General features: G+C 42.4%; 1 protein-coding gene across 3 annotated transcripts in view; it reads left to right on the forward strand.

Annotated features, from left to right (window-relative positions):
* The first annotated feature begins 13,548 nt into the window (after nt 1–13,548).
* The window catches only part of PBX1 (PBX homeobox 1), a 280,125-nt gene continuing 279,367 nt past the window's right edge, over nt 13,549–14,306 (forward strand). For 2 of the 3 annotated variants that reach the window (XM_032422112.1, XM_032422114.1), the window contains exon 1: nt 13,549–14,224. In XM_032422112.1, the coding sequence (XP_032278003.1) occupies nt 14,034–14,224 (191 nt within the window). In that variant the 5' untranslated portion in view covers nt 13,549–14,033. The remainder of the gene's footprint in view (nt 14,225–14,306) is intronic. The other variant, XM_032422113.1, reaches the window with a different exon arrangement.

Below are 14,306 nucleotides of genomic sequence, written 5' to 3' on the forward strand. Positions count from 1 at the left end.
GACAGGGTAGACCAATTTAATCCATCCTATAGGTGCGCTAAATAGAATATGGATGTTAGGGTTTGTGAGAGCTCTTCTATAAAACAGCTTTTTTTTTGCTTCATCTCTATTCCTAATGCAGCACTGATGTGTATACAAGAAACTCTCCTTCCTAGGGGCCCTGAACTATAATTTTTTTAGCACGATGACACTATTCTGTTTCTCAGCCTCTCGGCAGCTACTTAAAAATTAGCTGATGACTCAAAAGGAAAAAAAAGAGCTGAAAGTGAGGCTTACCTTTCTGAATTTTCCTTGCCTCCTGGGTCATAGGACCTTCAGTCTTCACTCACTAATTTGCAAAATGCCTTCAAATAGGTTTCTCAGATGTAACCCTTTTTAGTTGTTATTGTCAGGGGTACTTGTCTGATGCAAACTGGTCTGCCATAGCCAGAAGTGGAAATCCAGAACTGCTTGCTTTTTGTAATCCTGCAGAACTGAGCTTGATGGGTCTTGTTTCATAGTGAAAAGGAAAGACAAATTTCAGTTCTCCTGTTCACAAATAAGGCTCCATTATAGAGCACGAGCTTCTCCTTGTTTGCAGAGGATGATGGAGGTCCACCTTAGCCTGGGAGGCAGCTACGTGGGGTGTGTGCATGTGTGTGTGCATGTGCGTGTGCGTGTGCGTGTGTGTGTGTGTGTGTGTGTCGGCTCTCATCTCTACTTCACTCCAGATTTGCCCAGACAGGATGACTAGATCTAGGCAGAATGAGTGTTCTCCCTCTCCATTCTCTGCCCTATTTGATAAATAACATCTTGCTCTCAGTTACCTCCTAATTTGAGGAATTGTCATATAAAACAATCCTTTACTCCCAACTAATGTAGATAGTTAATACTGATTTAAGAAAGATAGTTGCTATTAACTTATATATTTGATATTGACTTTACAAAATGTGATGCAATGAAGAGAAACATAAAATTTTCTATCATTTTATCATCATTACTTAGTCCATTAAACTATTTTATGTTGCCTCGAAATTTGTTGAAATCCAAAGTGCTAATTCAGGAATGTAAAGTTCATCGATTTCAATTGGCTTTTATCTACATATAAATACAAAGTAAAGGGAAGATTTCAGGCATTTAGTTATGTAATTGAATTCTACAAAACTTTTGATTTTAAAATATTCTGATGGAGCAATTAAAAAAAGAGACCTTTGCATAGAATTTTGGAGCTAGAAGGGATCTTGGGTGTCTCTACAGTCCAGCTCCTTTCTGAAACATGAATTATCCCTTTCCCAAAAATAATTGTCTGAAAATACTTCACTGTGTATATGATGACACAGATTTAACTTCATGTGAATTAGAAGAAATAAGCCAAAAGAAAAGAAAAAAGTCTGTAATGGAAATGCTCTTCCTCCTTTCCTTTTTCTCAGATACATTGAGATGTTTCCATGTGCCAGCCATTCGGGCACTGATTCCCCTCAAGGCACTCACAGTCCACTGGTGGATACTCACCCATAAACAAAGACTTATGTAAATAGTACACAGGAGGCCCAAAAGAATTAATAATTAATTTTGCCTGGGGAAGTCAGAAAGGAATGTGAGCTGGGTTTAGCTGATGAAGGGAGAGAGAAAGATTCTTCTGGTTGAGCACCTACTGCTTTATAGATTTAAGAAAGTTCAAGGCACACTTGGGAAGCAGAATTCAGTGCAGAGACAATAATAGGAAATGAGGCTGGAGACATAACATGGAGGTAGATTTTGAAAGTCCTAATATGCCATGCAGAGGAATTTGAACACTATCCAAACACAAAGCTCCTAAATATTTTTTTTCAAAGCTCCTAATATTTTAAAGCCAAGGAGAAACAGATACATCTTGGCTTCTAGGAATACGACTTTGCCAGAATTTTAGATTGAAGAGATTGAAGACAAGAATGGGGACAACTGGTGACTGGGAAATTAATGCAGTTGTCCAGATGAGAGACAAAGATGTCTTGAGCCGTGATTTTATTTTTCATTTTTTAAAGATTTATTTATTTGAGAGAGGATGAGAGAGGGAGAGAAAGAGAGAGAGTGTGCATGTGCAGCAGGGAGGGGCAGAGGGAGAAGGAGAGGAAGTCCCAAGCAGACTCCCTGCTGAAAGCAGAGCCCAAGGTGGGACTCAGTCTCAAACCCATGAGATCATGACCTGAGCTGAAACCAAGAGTCAGATGCCCAACCAACTGAGCTACTCAGGCACCCTCTGAGCAGCAATTTTAAATATCTATATACATCTGTCTCCCTCATCCAGTTACACTGAAGGGTCTGAGTTAAAGAGGTACACTCTAGGGGCGCCTGGGTGGCTCAGTCGTTAAGCGTCTGCCTTCAGCTCAGGTCATGATCCCAGGGTTCTGGGATCGAGCCCCGCGTCGGGCTCCCTGCTCTGCGGGAAGCCTGCTTCTCCCTCTCCCACTCCCCCTGCTTGTGTTCCCTCTCTCGCTGTGTCTCTCTCTGTCAAAAAATTAATAAAATCTTTAAAAAAAAAAAAAAAAAAGAGGTACACTCTAGAGGATTTGGTAGTCAAGTCGCCATGGGGCTGAAGAAGAAGAAAGCATTGTTGACTAAGGAGAATGGGTGGGTTGTGATACCCTTAGGTGAGAAACAGATAAGGAGGAAGTGCAAGAGGAGAATGATGAGTTCAGTCCACCTACCAGGTGGCTTGTTGGTGTGACATTCGGAGGAAAGTTCTGGTATGGTGGATATCTACAGAATGGCTTACTTCCTTTCTCTTGAGATCTCCTTCCCTATCCACACAGCTAAGATTGTCCTTGCTTTTACATGATTCCCATACCTTGCTCACACCCAGTGCACAACCAGAGTTGACGAGCCAAGGAGAAGCAACAGACTCTTGATGATATCTGTGTTTTGGGGAGAAAATGGCTTCTTTATTTCTTCTCTAGTCATTTATACTGTTAACATCAGTTTATACTTTTGCGACCCATTTTAGTTCCTATATTGGTTAAGATAGCATTTGGTACATGTATCTGCAAACCAATTACAATGATTTCTGCAAATTATTTTACCACATTCAAAATGAAAACCAGAGGTAGGCAGTCGAAGACAAGTATGGTTTTCAAGGCAATCATTGAGGATCCAGGCCTCTTTCACCATCCATATTTTTCATTCTCATGGTCTAAAGACAGCTCTTTACCTCTAGATATTATGTCTATGTCTCAGGCAATAAATAATAAAGGGAAGGGCAAAAGGCATGAGTATGCTAAGTCTGTCCATTTTTAGCACTAAAAAATAGCTTTCCCAGAAGTTCAACCCAAGACATGTTTTCTTATACTGCATTGCCCAGAATTATGACACATAACCACGCCTAAATGCAAGGAAGCCTGGGAGATTAAGTTATCTAACCGGGTACATTGCTGTCAAAAAAAATTGTGATTTGTGAGTAAGGAAGAATGTATGTTGGGTGCATACAACTAGCTGGGCCTACCAGCCACATATTCCTTTTAAATATAAAAAGTAGAATTTTTTTTATGGGTATGGTTTCTATTGATCTTTTTGATGTACAAGCAAATCAAGATGGAGGAAAAGAAGGCTAGGTGATGATCCTAAGGGAGGAGGGTCACCTGAGAATAAGAGTCTAACCTGTTTGGGGTGCCTGGCTGGTTCATTTGGTAGAGTATATGACTCTTGATCTTGTGAGTTCAAGCCCCACATTGGGTGTAGAGCTTACTTAAAAATAGTCTTTAAGAAAAAAAAAGAGTGCAACCTGTTTTCTCCAGCAGCAAGTGCTTTTCTATTATCTTCCTTAATTCCCTGCTCCAATTCCCTTTCTTTTTTTTTAAAGATTTTATTTATTTATTTGTCAGAGAGATAGCGAGGGAGAGCATGAGTGGGGAGGAGAGGGAGAAGCAGGCTCCCTGCTGAGCAAGGAGCCCGATGCGGGGCTCAATCCCAGGACCCAAGATCATGACCTGAGCTGAAGGCAGACACTTCACCAACTAAGCCACCCAGGGTTCCCTCCAACTCCCTTACATAGGAGAAGAGAAGTGCTTAGGATTCTTAAGCTGAGACAATGCTGATCTACAAAAGCTAGATTTGAGGAGAGGAGAGTGGTCTGCATCAGTATTACTGGGGCAATCAGAAGGTCGGCTAAGTTTTACCTACTGACTGACAAGAGAAGGAGTGAAGGACACCTAGGGTTAAATAAGGACAATCAAGATGCCCCAGGTGAAGGATCCATTGTAATTCTTCACTTCAAAAATGTCCCCGATCCTTCACCTCTCCCTTTGCAATGTAACTTTGCAGCAAGACCATCGCGAGATGGTGCAGGCAGTGCCAATTTCCCAACCCTTGAACCTGGGCTGACCTTGGGATTTGCTATGGTTAATAGAATACTGTAGATGGGTGCTGGTTCCAAGCTCAGGCCTCAAGACATGGTGCACTTTCACTTTCTCTCTTGGAACGCTGTCTCTACCACATAAGCAAGTCTGAGCTAGACTGATGGATGACAAGAAATGCAAGACCTGGGGCGCCTGGGTGGTTCAGTTGGTGAAGCGTCTGCCTTCAGCTCAGGTCATGATCCCAGAGTTCTGGGATCCAGCCCCAGGACAGGCTCCCCAGCAGGGAATCTGCTCCTCCCTCTCCCTTTGCCCCTCCCTCCCCACCCCCAGCTCATGCTCTCTCTCTCTCTCTGTCTCAAATAAATAAGTGAATAAAATCTTTTAAAAAAGAAGGAAAAAAAAGAAATGCAAGACCTGACCACTATTGTCAGCAGACCATAGCTAGGCAACTGTCAGATATTATAGTGAGGCCATCTTAGACCAGGTTGGTCCCAGCCAACCTCCTAGCTGTCTCAATAAGTCCAACTAAATTCGGCCAAGCATGATCCAGCCAATCTGTAAATTTGTGAGCAATAGGAATGGTTATGGTAAAAAGAAAACAAAAAAAAAAAGGTTGTGATTTGAAGCCACTAATTTTGGGATGGTTTGGTACACAATAGATAACTGATACATTGACAATTAAGATTCTATAAAACGGGGCACCTGGGTGGCTCAGTTAGTTGAGCGTCTGCCTTGGGCTCAGGTCATGAGCTCAGGTCATGATCTCAGGGTCCTGGGATCAAGTCCTGCATGCAGCTCCCTGCTCAGTGGGGAGTCTGCTTCTCCCTCTCACCCACCCTCTCTTTTCTCCCTCTCTCAAATAAATAAATACAATCTTTAAAAAAAAGTTTCATAAAATAAAGTTTCATTTTGGGGACTCTACAATTATGTCAGGGGTTTACACTTATGTTTTATTTATACTATAAATTGCTTTAGTCAAATGTGAATGGGAATAATCTCAAGCAAAAGAAAGTTTGATTTGGAGGACAGAAAAGAGGAAATATTTAAGCAGGCGACTCGGTCACTATCTGGAACGGTTGTGAGATTCAGGAACTCTGGAGGAAAGCATGACGTCATTTAGTGGCCTCCAAGGCAGGGAAGGACAGAAGGAAAAATGAGATGATTCTGGGAGAAACTACCCAAGAGGAATAGTAAGAATTAAAACATTCATCATGATCTAATTCCAACCTAACCCAAATCTTAAAAGTTGTGAAAATGAGGCCTTAGATAAGTGAACTGACTTGGCTGAGATCACGAAGCTGTGTGACCTCTAAACACTGGACTCTGCTGGTCATCTTGTATTTGTGCTTAGGACTCTGGTGGTGTAGCCTTGTGCCCACAGTCTGTGTAGCTGAAAATCTTGTCTGCACTCCGACTATATGTGACGATTATTTGAGTAGCCATGACTTTTTGTTACACCGTGAACCTTAGTTTGTCAAAGTTCATCCTGGTATTCCCAGCACAGACTGGTCTTAAGTCTGGAGTCTTCTGATTTCTCCACTATCGTCCACTTTCAGAGATGGGGGAGATCAAGGCAGGGATAAAAAATGAGAAAGTTGCTTCTGCACCTCCCTCAGCAAGACTGCTAGAACATACACACACACACACACACACACACAGGCATATACACATGCATTATATAGACAATGTGAGAATATTTGCCTGATTTGCCATCCATGTTCTTTTTTCCAAATGATCAATCAAACCTGGGTAATCCAGACTCCTGGTAAAGATGCTGTGGTAGATAAAACATGTTTTGGAATTATATTTGTTGGAACTTAGTTTCCTCATCTGTAAAATGGGAATGATTATATTTACCTCAGAGGGGCTGTTTTCTTCACCACAGTAAGTGGTATACCATTTATTTAATTAGTCAAAGGAAAATCCAGAAATAAGTTTAATTCCTTGTCCTCCTCTCCCTTCCATATCCCAACCTGTAGTGAGTCCTGTTGATCTTACCTACAAAAAAGATCCCGAATCTAATCATTTTGACCGTGTCTGGTACTCTGGTACTTGTCCAAGGTACCATAATTTCTGGCCTGAGCTACCACAGTACCTCCTTACACAGCTTCCACTCATCCCCACCCCACCTGGCAATCCATTCTCTGCCCTGAAGCCAGTTATACTTTTAGAGTAAAAGTCAGATATTGTTGTTCTCCACTGCTAGGACTGAATGTTTGTGTTCCTCCAAAATTCAGATGTTGAAACCTAATGCTCAATGTGATGGGATTTAAACATGGAGCCTTGGGAGGTGGTTAGGTCATAAACATGAAACTCTCATGAACGAGATGAGATGTGTATTTTTACAAATGACCCTACAGAACCTCCTCACCCTTTCTGCCAGGTGAAGATACAATGAGAGGACATCTGTCTATAAACCAGGAAGCAAGTGCTCAACCAGACATGGGCTCTGCTGGTGCCTTGACCTTGAACTTCCAGCTCCAGGACTGAGAGAAGTAAATGTCTGTCTTGTAGAAGCCACCCCATTTATGGTATTTGCTATAGCAGCTCAAACAGATGAAGACATTGAGTGTAAAACCTTCCAAAGCCTTCTCATTTGGTTGATCTAAACCTTACCTACATTTTTTTTTTAACCTCAATTTTGTACCACTTTCTTCATCTTGCCACATTGTCTTTGGTTCCTGTCTCTCAAATATTGTAGGCACATTTGTTCCTCCGGTAGGGCCGCTGTATTGGCCATTTCTTCTCCACTCAGTGGAAAGTAGCTCACGGGTCACTTTCTGCCATTTCTTTCGACTTCATCTTCTTTATAGAATTTTTCATTCCGTTACTGTGTTCATCTACTTGTTTCCCTAGAATGTAAGTTCCATGACAGGGGAGGCCGGGCCTGGCATATATACTAGTGACTAGGAAATGTCTAGCATGCAGTAGGTTGTCAAAAAATCTTTGTTGAATAAATGTTCATCATCACTCCCCTGCTTAGCATGCTCCAGTGGATTTCAAATGCACCTAGTATAAAACCCCAAGTCCTAACCATGGCCTGAAATTCCATGCATTATCGGGTCTCTGCTCCCCACTCTGATTTCACCTTTGTATACTTTTTCTTTTGCTTATTATGCTCCCATCTCTCTGGTTTTCTTTCCTTCAAGTTCAAATCTAAGCTCAAGCCCTTTGCATTTGTTGTTTCCTCCTTCCTACCCTACTGCCCCCCACCGCCCCAATCCCATGCTCTTTCCCAGGACCTACCCATATCTGGCTTGTCATCACTCAAGATTAACCCCCATGTCAGCTTCTGAGAAAGCTCTTCTCTGACCACCCTATTTGATGTTGCCCCCCCAACACCATGTTACATGACCCTGCTTTCTTTCATTCATAGCATTTATGAGTCTCTGAGCTCATGGATTTATTTGCTTGTTTATATTCAATGAATTCAGGGAATCCATTTTGTCTTATTACCACTGCATTTCCCAGTGCCTTGAACAAGGCAACAGTGTCAACGTTCCACAACAGAATCTCACACTTTCCTTTTGATTTGTTTTCCAGGGTTGGTACCTGCAGCTCTTTAGCCCTGACATTGCAGTTAAATTGACTATCATTCGATAGTCAGTACTCATGGGCTGTTGACAATCTGGTAGCTTGCTCCATTTTGGAAATAGAGGCAGATATTTCCTACAAAATCTCCTCTGCTAAGAGCCACCTGGTTTCACCAGACCAATGCAGGGTAAGGTTTACTTTAAGTAAAGTTAAAAAAATATGTTTACTTTAAAGGAAAGTGCCATTTACTCTACTTGATAATTCAAGGCTAGTAGATGTTACCTTTTTTGGGTTTTGAAACCCTGGAGACTCTGATAAACGTAATGGACCCTGCTCCAAAAAATAACATCAGGTAGTGCATACCACCAACTTTTGTATATAATTTCCAAGGGTTCATGGAACTCCTGAAACTCATTTATGGATCATTGGCTAAGATTCCCAGCTGTAGGCTCTCCATGCTCTGATATATGACTTCAGGGCCCCATGCAGGGTGGTGGTCCCCCCCACCCCACCCCGCTGCTTCAGGGCCTGCCCAGTGAGGCAAGGAAACAGGACTGAGCTGGGAGTGAAAGGTCTCTGTGAGAGCAGGATGGAGAAGGGTGGGCAGAAGAAAAAGAAGAGCAAGAGGAATGGAGCTAGAGAAGGGAGTGGAAAAGTTGAAGAAAAGCAAGGAACAAGAGGTAAGAGAAGACGTGACAAAGAAAGTCAAGAATCCTTGGATGGAGGAATTGGGGCCATTGACTGGCTGAGGTGCTCTCCAGGGTTGTGAACTCTTGGGTGGAGGACAATTTCTGTTCCCACATAAGCAGTAGAGTTACAGAAACCTAGAGGCCAATTCAAATATAATCATAGAGATACATAGATGAGTGTCTGCTTAGATGATGTAAGACCACGTGATAGTGAATTTATTTCTGTGACCAGGCTGGGGGCCCATCTCTTTCCATTTGGTTTGCTGGGGAATGGACCGAGCTCCTTGCACCCTGCTCTTTGTCCCTTAATGAAGATGAGAACACGTACCAGTGGGTATCTAATGAAGTTTGAAAGAGAATCCTCAGAGTAAATGAAATCTTGACACAGAGGTAAACATGGTGCGATGACTTTGTAAACATTAGAATAAGATCACATTGAGAATGACTATGCTAAGTGACCAAATTTGATAATCGCTCATGTCTTTGAAACATGATTCAGTGGACTTCTGGTATTATTGTGAAGAAATACAGCATGATGACTAGCATCCTTCACTCTTTCAACACATATGTGTTAAAAATATCTATTACAAGTGAAGCACCATTGAGATATGGAAGGTACACAAAAGCATTATCCATCCCTTGTCCCAATGCATAAGGTGTGTAAATTTCTCCTCAGAATCTACTTCTAGAAGTTCCTTAATGAAAATAGAAGATCCTAATTTTTATTCTATTTCACCTACGGAAGTGTTTCCTCTCAACTTCCTTTAATCTCTGTGATGCATTTCAAATAAGAGAGTTTTCAAATCCATACTTTGTGAAGTAATTCATCTTCCAGGCACCTTGGTTTCTTCATCTGCAAAATGGAGATTTTAATCTCACAAAGTTGTTCCAACAAAGGGCCCCATTGCTAAAATTAAGTGGTCATGTACACAGAGTGCCTGAAGCACAATCAGCACTCAGAAATTGTATCTATAGTGAGAATTATTACTCTGTTAACACCATTTAATTCTTCCCACATAAGCTGGAAAACATTTTTTATCCCTCCCCCAATCCACCTAACATCAATGATCAAGTTCTTTTGGCTCTTCCTTGAAAACATTCCTCATAATCGCCTCTCCTTTCCCTTGCTTCTGACACTTTCTTAATTCCTCTTCCTTATTGTATCTTCTCTTCTCCAAAAATTTGATGTTGGGCAACAGTCGGCTGTTGGTACTTCAGTTTTGGGGGAGTCAAAAGCTAGATTTTTGACTGCACGGGGAGCAAGAGCCCCTAACCCAGCCAATTGTTCAAGGATCAACTGTATATTCAACATACTTTATTAATTTAATCACCCCAAGTGTCCAATCTCAATACCTATGCTTTTACTGATCACTCAAAGCTTTCTTCTAATCACCGTAATTGGGCTGCCCTGTTTCTCATCCCTCACAGGCGTCTAGGACATGGTATCTCATCTATAGCATTAAATATATATTGAAATATATTTTGGCAACACTATAGAGTAATAATTAAAAGCATAGGTATTGAGATTAGACAGTTGTGGTGATTAAATTAGTAAAGTATGTTGAGTATACAGTTGACCCTTGAACACATGAGGATTAGGGGTGCCAATGCTCTGTGCAGTTGAAAATCCATATATAACTTCTGGCTTCCCCAAAATTTAACTACTAATAGCCTACTGTTGACCAGAAGCCTTACCAATAACATAAGAGTTGATTAACACATATTTTGTATATGTATTATGATATGTATCATATATATAGTCTTATAATAAAGTAAGCTGGAGAAATTAAAATGTTATTAAGAAATTCATAAGTAAGGGGCGCTTGGGTGGCTCATTGATTAAATGTCCAACTCCTGATTTTGGCTCAGGTCATGATCTCAGGGTGGTGGGATCAAGCCGGCTTCATGCTCAGTGGGGAGTCTGCTGGAGATTCTCTCTTTCCCTCTCCCTCTGCCCCATCCCCCCACTGTGCTCTCTCTCTTTCTAAAATAAATAAACAAATCTTAAAAAAAAAGAAAATCAGAAGAGAAAATGCATTTACAGTACTGTACTGTATTTATTTACTTTACTGTACTGTATTTATTAAGAAAATCCACATATAAATGGACCTGCTCAGTTCAAACCCATGTTGTTCAAGGGTCAACTGTAATACTTAATCATGCTAAAGCACTCAATACATTTTTTGTTAAAGATTTTATTTTTAAGTAATCTCTTCACCCAATTTGGGGCTCAAACTCATGACCCCAAGATCAACAATTGCACCCTCTACCGACTGAGCCAGTCAGGCACCCAAGCACTCAATAAATACTATCATTAATATTATTATTGTGGACATTTCTCATTTTCCTAATTTTTTTATTTTAAAAAAGCTTTATTGAGATACAATTCACATTACCATAAAATTCACACTTATAAAGTGTACAATTCTTTGTACAAAGAAATTTCTGGTTTTTAGTATATTCACAAAATGGAGCTACCATCACCCCTATGTAAATTTAGAACATTTTCATCACCCCAAAAAGAATGTTCCTAGATGACAATGACCTTCTGGTATCGATGGTACCTTTTTCAATACGTTGCCTCGTGAACTTTTATTAGATTTTCTGTTAAAATCACTTGCTCACATACCGATTTCATCCAGGATCTGGGTTGACTTCTTTTCATGCTTGAAGATGGGATCATTTCATCATTGTAAGTATACTCACTGTGACTGACATACAATTTGAGGATATCATTTTGTGCTCAACTTTTTATTAGTGTTGATTTAAAAAGCCAGTTTACAAGTCAGGGTATGTATATGAATAAAACAATTGTTATTAAGTAATGGCATCATAATTACCATTAATACACCTTACTGCATGCCCTCATGCCAATAAGTTATTAAGAACTGCTTTGAAATCCTTTCATAAGGGCTCCTTATGTTGCCAAACTTGTTTTTTTTTTTTTAAGATTTTATTTATTTATTTGACAGAGAGAGACACAGTGAGAGAGGGAACACAAGCAGGGGGAGCGGGAGAGGGAGAAGCAGGCTTCCCGCAGAGCAGGGAGCCCGATGCGGGGCTCGATCCCAGGACCCTGGGATCATGACCTGAGCCGAAGGCAGTCGCTTAAAGACTGAGCCACCCAGGCGCCCCATGCCAAACTCGTTTTTGATAATCATTGGGAAGGAGGTTGGTGTGATGAAAAGAATAACATTTTATCTCAAAGCACCTGGCAAGCTTGCCTTCCATTTTGCAGATTGGATACACTGAGGTTTGCAGTGGTTCAACACATTTCTTTTGGCTATACTGTCATCTGGGAATAGGGCTGGCTACACATTAGAACAGTTTAGGTTTCAACATATTCTGGGCTTTTCCTAAGTAATTCATCTGCCCTTTTATCTTTTGCCCATTGTGACTGCGTAGCCAGTCAGATCTCTCTTCTCATCTTGCCTGATGAAAAGATGGGAGGCAAATCTGTGATCTACTTGGAGGTATAGTATTGGACTTCAGCTGGGAGTTTCTTATTAGTTTTTCCCCCGATTCTATTTAAATCTTTTTTCATTCTTTCCTACCCATTTTCAATTTGAGTCACCTTGTTCGAATATGTATCTTTTAAAGCACTTTTTAAAGCATTTTAAGTCTCTTTACAAACAACATGGGCAATGCATACATAGCTAATGTGATTCACACATTTCCGGTAGACCCAGGCAGGTTGCATAGTTGAAACACCAGGTTTTTGTAGAGAGCCACACTTAGATTTGAATTTCAGCTTCGACACTTAAAAACTGTGGGCCCTTGGACAAGTTATTTAACCTTTCTGAGTTCCCTCTCTGTAAAGTGAAAATCATAATCCATAGCTCACAGAGATGTCTTAAAATAAGTCATGTAAATTACTTGGTGCGTAGTAGGCATTCAATAAACGTCAGTTCGTTTCTTATTCCAGTTAATAATGCTTATTAGACTATATTAAAAACTAGATCCAGACTGTGATAATGCATTTCTTTATAAAGTATTTAAGCCAAATAACTAATTTCCCCCAGGGGGAAGGGAGAGATATGTTGAATTAGATTCATTTGGTGGACTTATTTATTAATCTTTTTTTTTCTTCAACATTATTTTGTTTCATAGTTCATAATTTAGTTTTCATGCAACAAAAATGCCACTGTTCGGTATTACTTTGAACTCCGCTGTGATTTTTTAAAAAAATCTATTATTACATTTGCCGTTTATTAGAGATCATTGTTCGTTATATTAGCAGCTCGATTGTGCTTCATAACTACTTCGTGCTGACAAACTTTTGCTCTCAACAGTTTCCCTGAGGTCTAAGGATTTACAAGGATCCAGTTTTCCAATTGCAATGTTACAGCAAAAGAAAACAGGAGTGGGGGGTAGACTCTCACCGCCAGTGTTCTCTTCTGTAAATATTATACGTTTGCATTGAAGTGGAGCCACATTCTCCTCAAGGACGGCAGCTAAGCCGGGCAGGCGACAAGACTGGGCATTAACTGAGCTGGAGCTCCCGGTACCGTTGCACCTTTAAGGACCGGAGACTTGGCACTGGCCCGGCCTCCTTCCCGGCCCACCTCTGAACTCTGATTGACAGGGCGCCGGGCGAGGAGGAGCCGAAGGAGGCCGCGGAGGAGGCGCAGGGAGGCGAGCAGGGGGAGGAGGGCCCGTCTTCTCTCCGACGGCCAATCAGGACAGGGGGGCGGGGCCCGCGCGCCCTCCTCCCTCCTTCTCCACCCCCCCACCCCCCGCCTCCCGGCTTCCCCGCCCCCTCCCCTCTCCTCCTTCTCGTCCTCCTCCTCCTTCTCCTCCTCCTCCTCCTCGCAGGCTGTGGTTTTTCTGTATGTGTTTCTGGAGTCCTGAGCCTGAGCTAAACAAAAGCAGGAGGCTGACGGGGCTGCCGGAGTTTGCAGAGACACGGAGGAGGAGAGAGCCTGTGCTCTGCCTGCCGCCGCGGCCGGGGGAGATCTGGCTTTTGCAACAGCCCACCCCCTTTGAGATCACTCTGGCCCGGAGTGGGGGTGGGGGGCAGCGGGGGGTGGGGGGGAAAGTTTGCATTGCAATCCCCCTGCCTTCCTCTCCTTTCTCCCGATCAATGCATATTTGCAAAAGGATTAAGCCACAGATTTAAGCGCCGGGAGCCCATTTCTGCCAGGCAAAGGAGACCGGACTGAAAAACCAAAAGCCAGCTCTGATTTCTTTTCGTCAAGTGGGAAGGTGGTTTATTTTTCTTGCTTTTTGGAGTCAACACCCTTCCCCACCAGCCCTTATCCCCACCCTCACCCCGCAACCCCTTCACGCCCCCCTCCCCCTCCCCACTCCCCATCCTCCCACCAGCCTCTAAAAGAGGCAAAGGGATTTTTTTTTTCTTTTGGTCTTCTTTTTTCCCCCTTCCCTGTTTATCCTGAAAAGGATCTGAAGCCAGCGTGAAGGATAAAAAGCCTTGGTGCTGCCCAGGAGCCGAGCCGAGCAGCAGAAGAGGAAGAGCCGGGGGCTGCCGTTGCCTTTGGAGATGGACGAGCAGCCCAGGCTGATGCATTCCCATGCTGGGGTCGGGATGGCCGGGCACCCCGGCCTGTCCCAGCACTTGCAGGATGGGGCCGGAGGGACCGAGGGGGAGGGCGGGAGGAAGCAGGACATTGGAGACATTTTACAGCAAATTATGACCATCACAGACCAGAGTTTGGATGAGGCGCAGGCCAGGTGAGATGGAGGCTTTTCTTTTCCTTTCTTGGGGTTTTTTGTTTTTCTCCCTCTCGCAGGGGGAAACAATGGGAACCGAAGC

Source organism: Phoca vitulina, unplaced genomic scaffold, assembly GCF_004348235.1.
Source record: "Phoca vitulina isolate PV1807 unplaced genomic scaffold, GSC_HSeal_1.0 scaffold26, whole genome shotgun sequence".
NCBI classification, from domain to species: domain Eukaryota; kingdom Metazoa; phylum Chordata; class Mammalia; order Carnivora; family Phocidae; genus Phoca; species Phoca vitulina.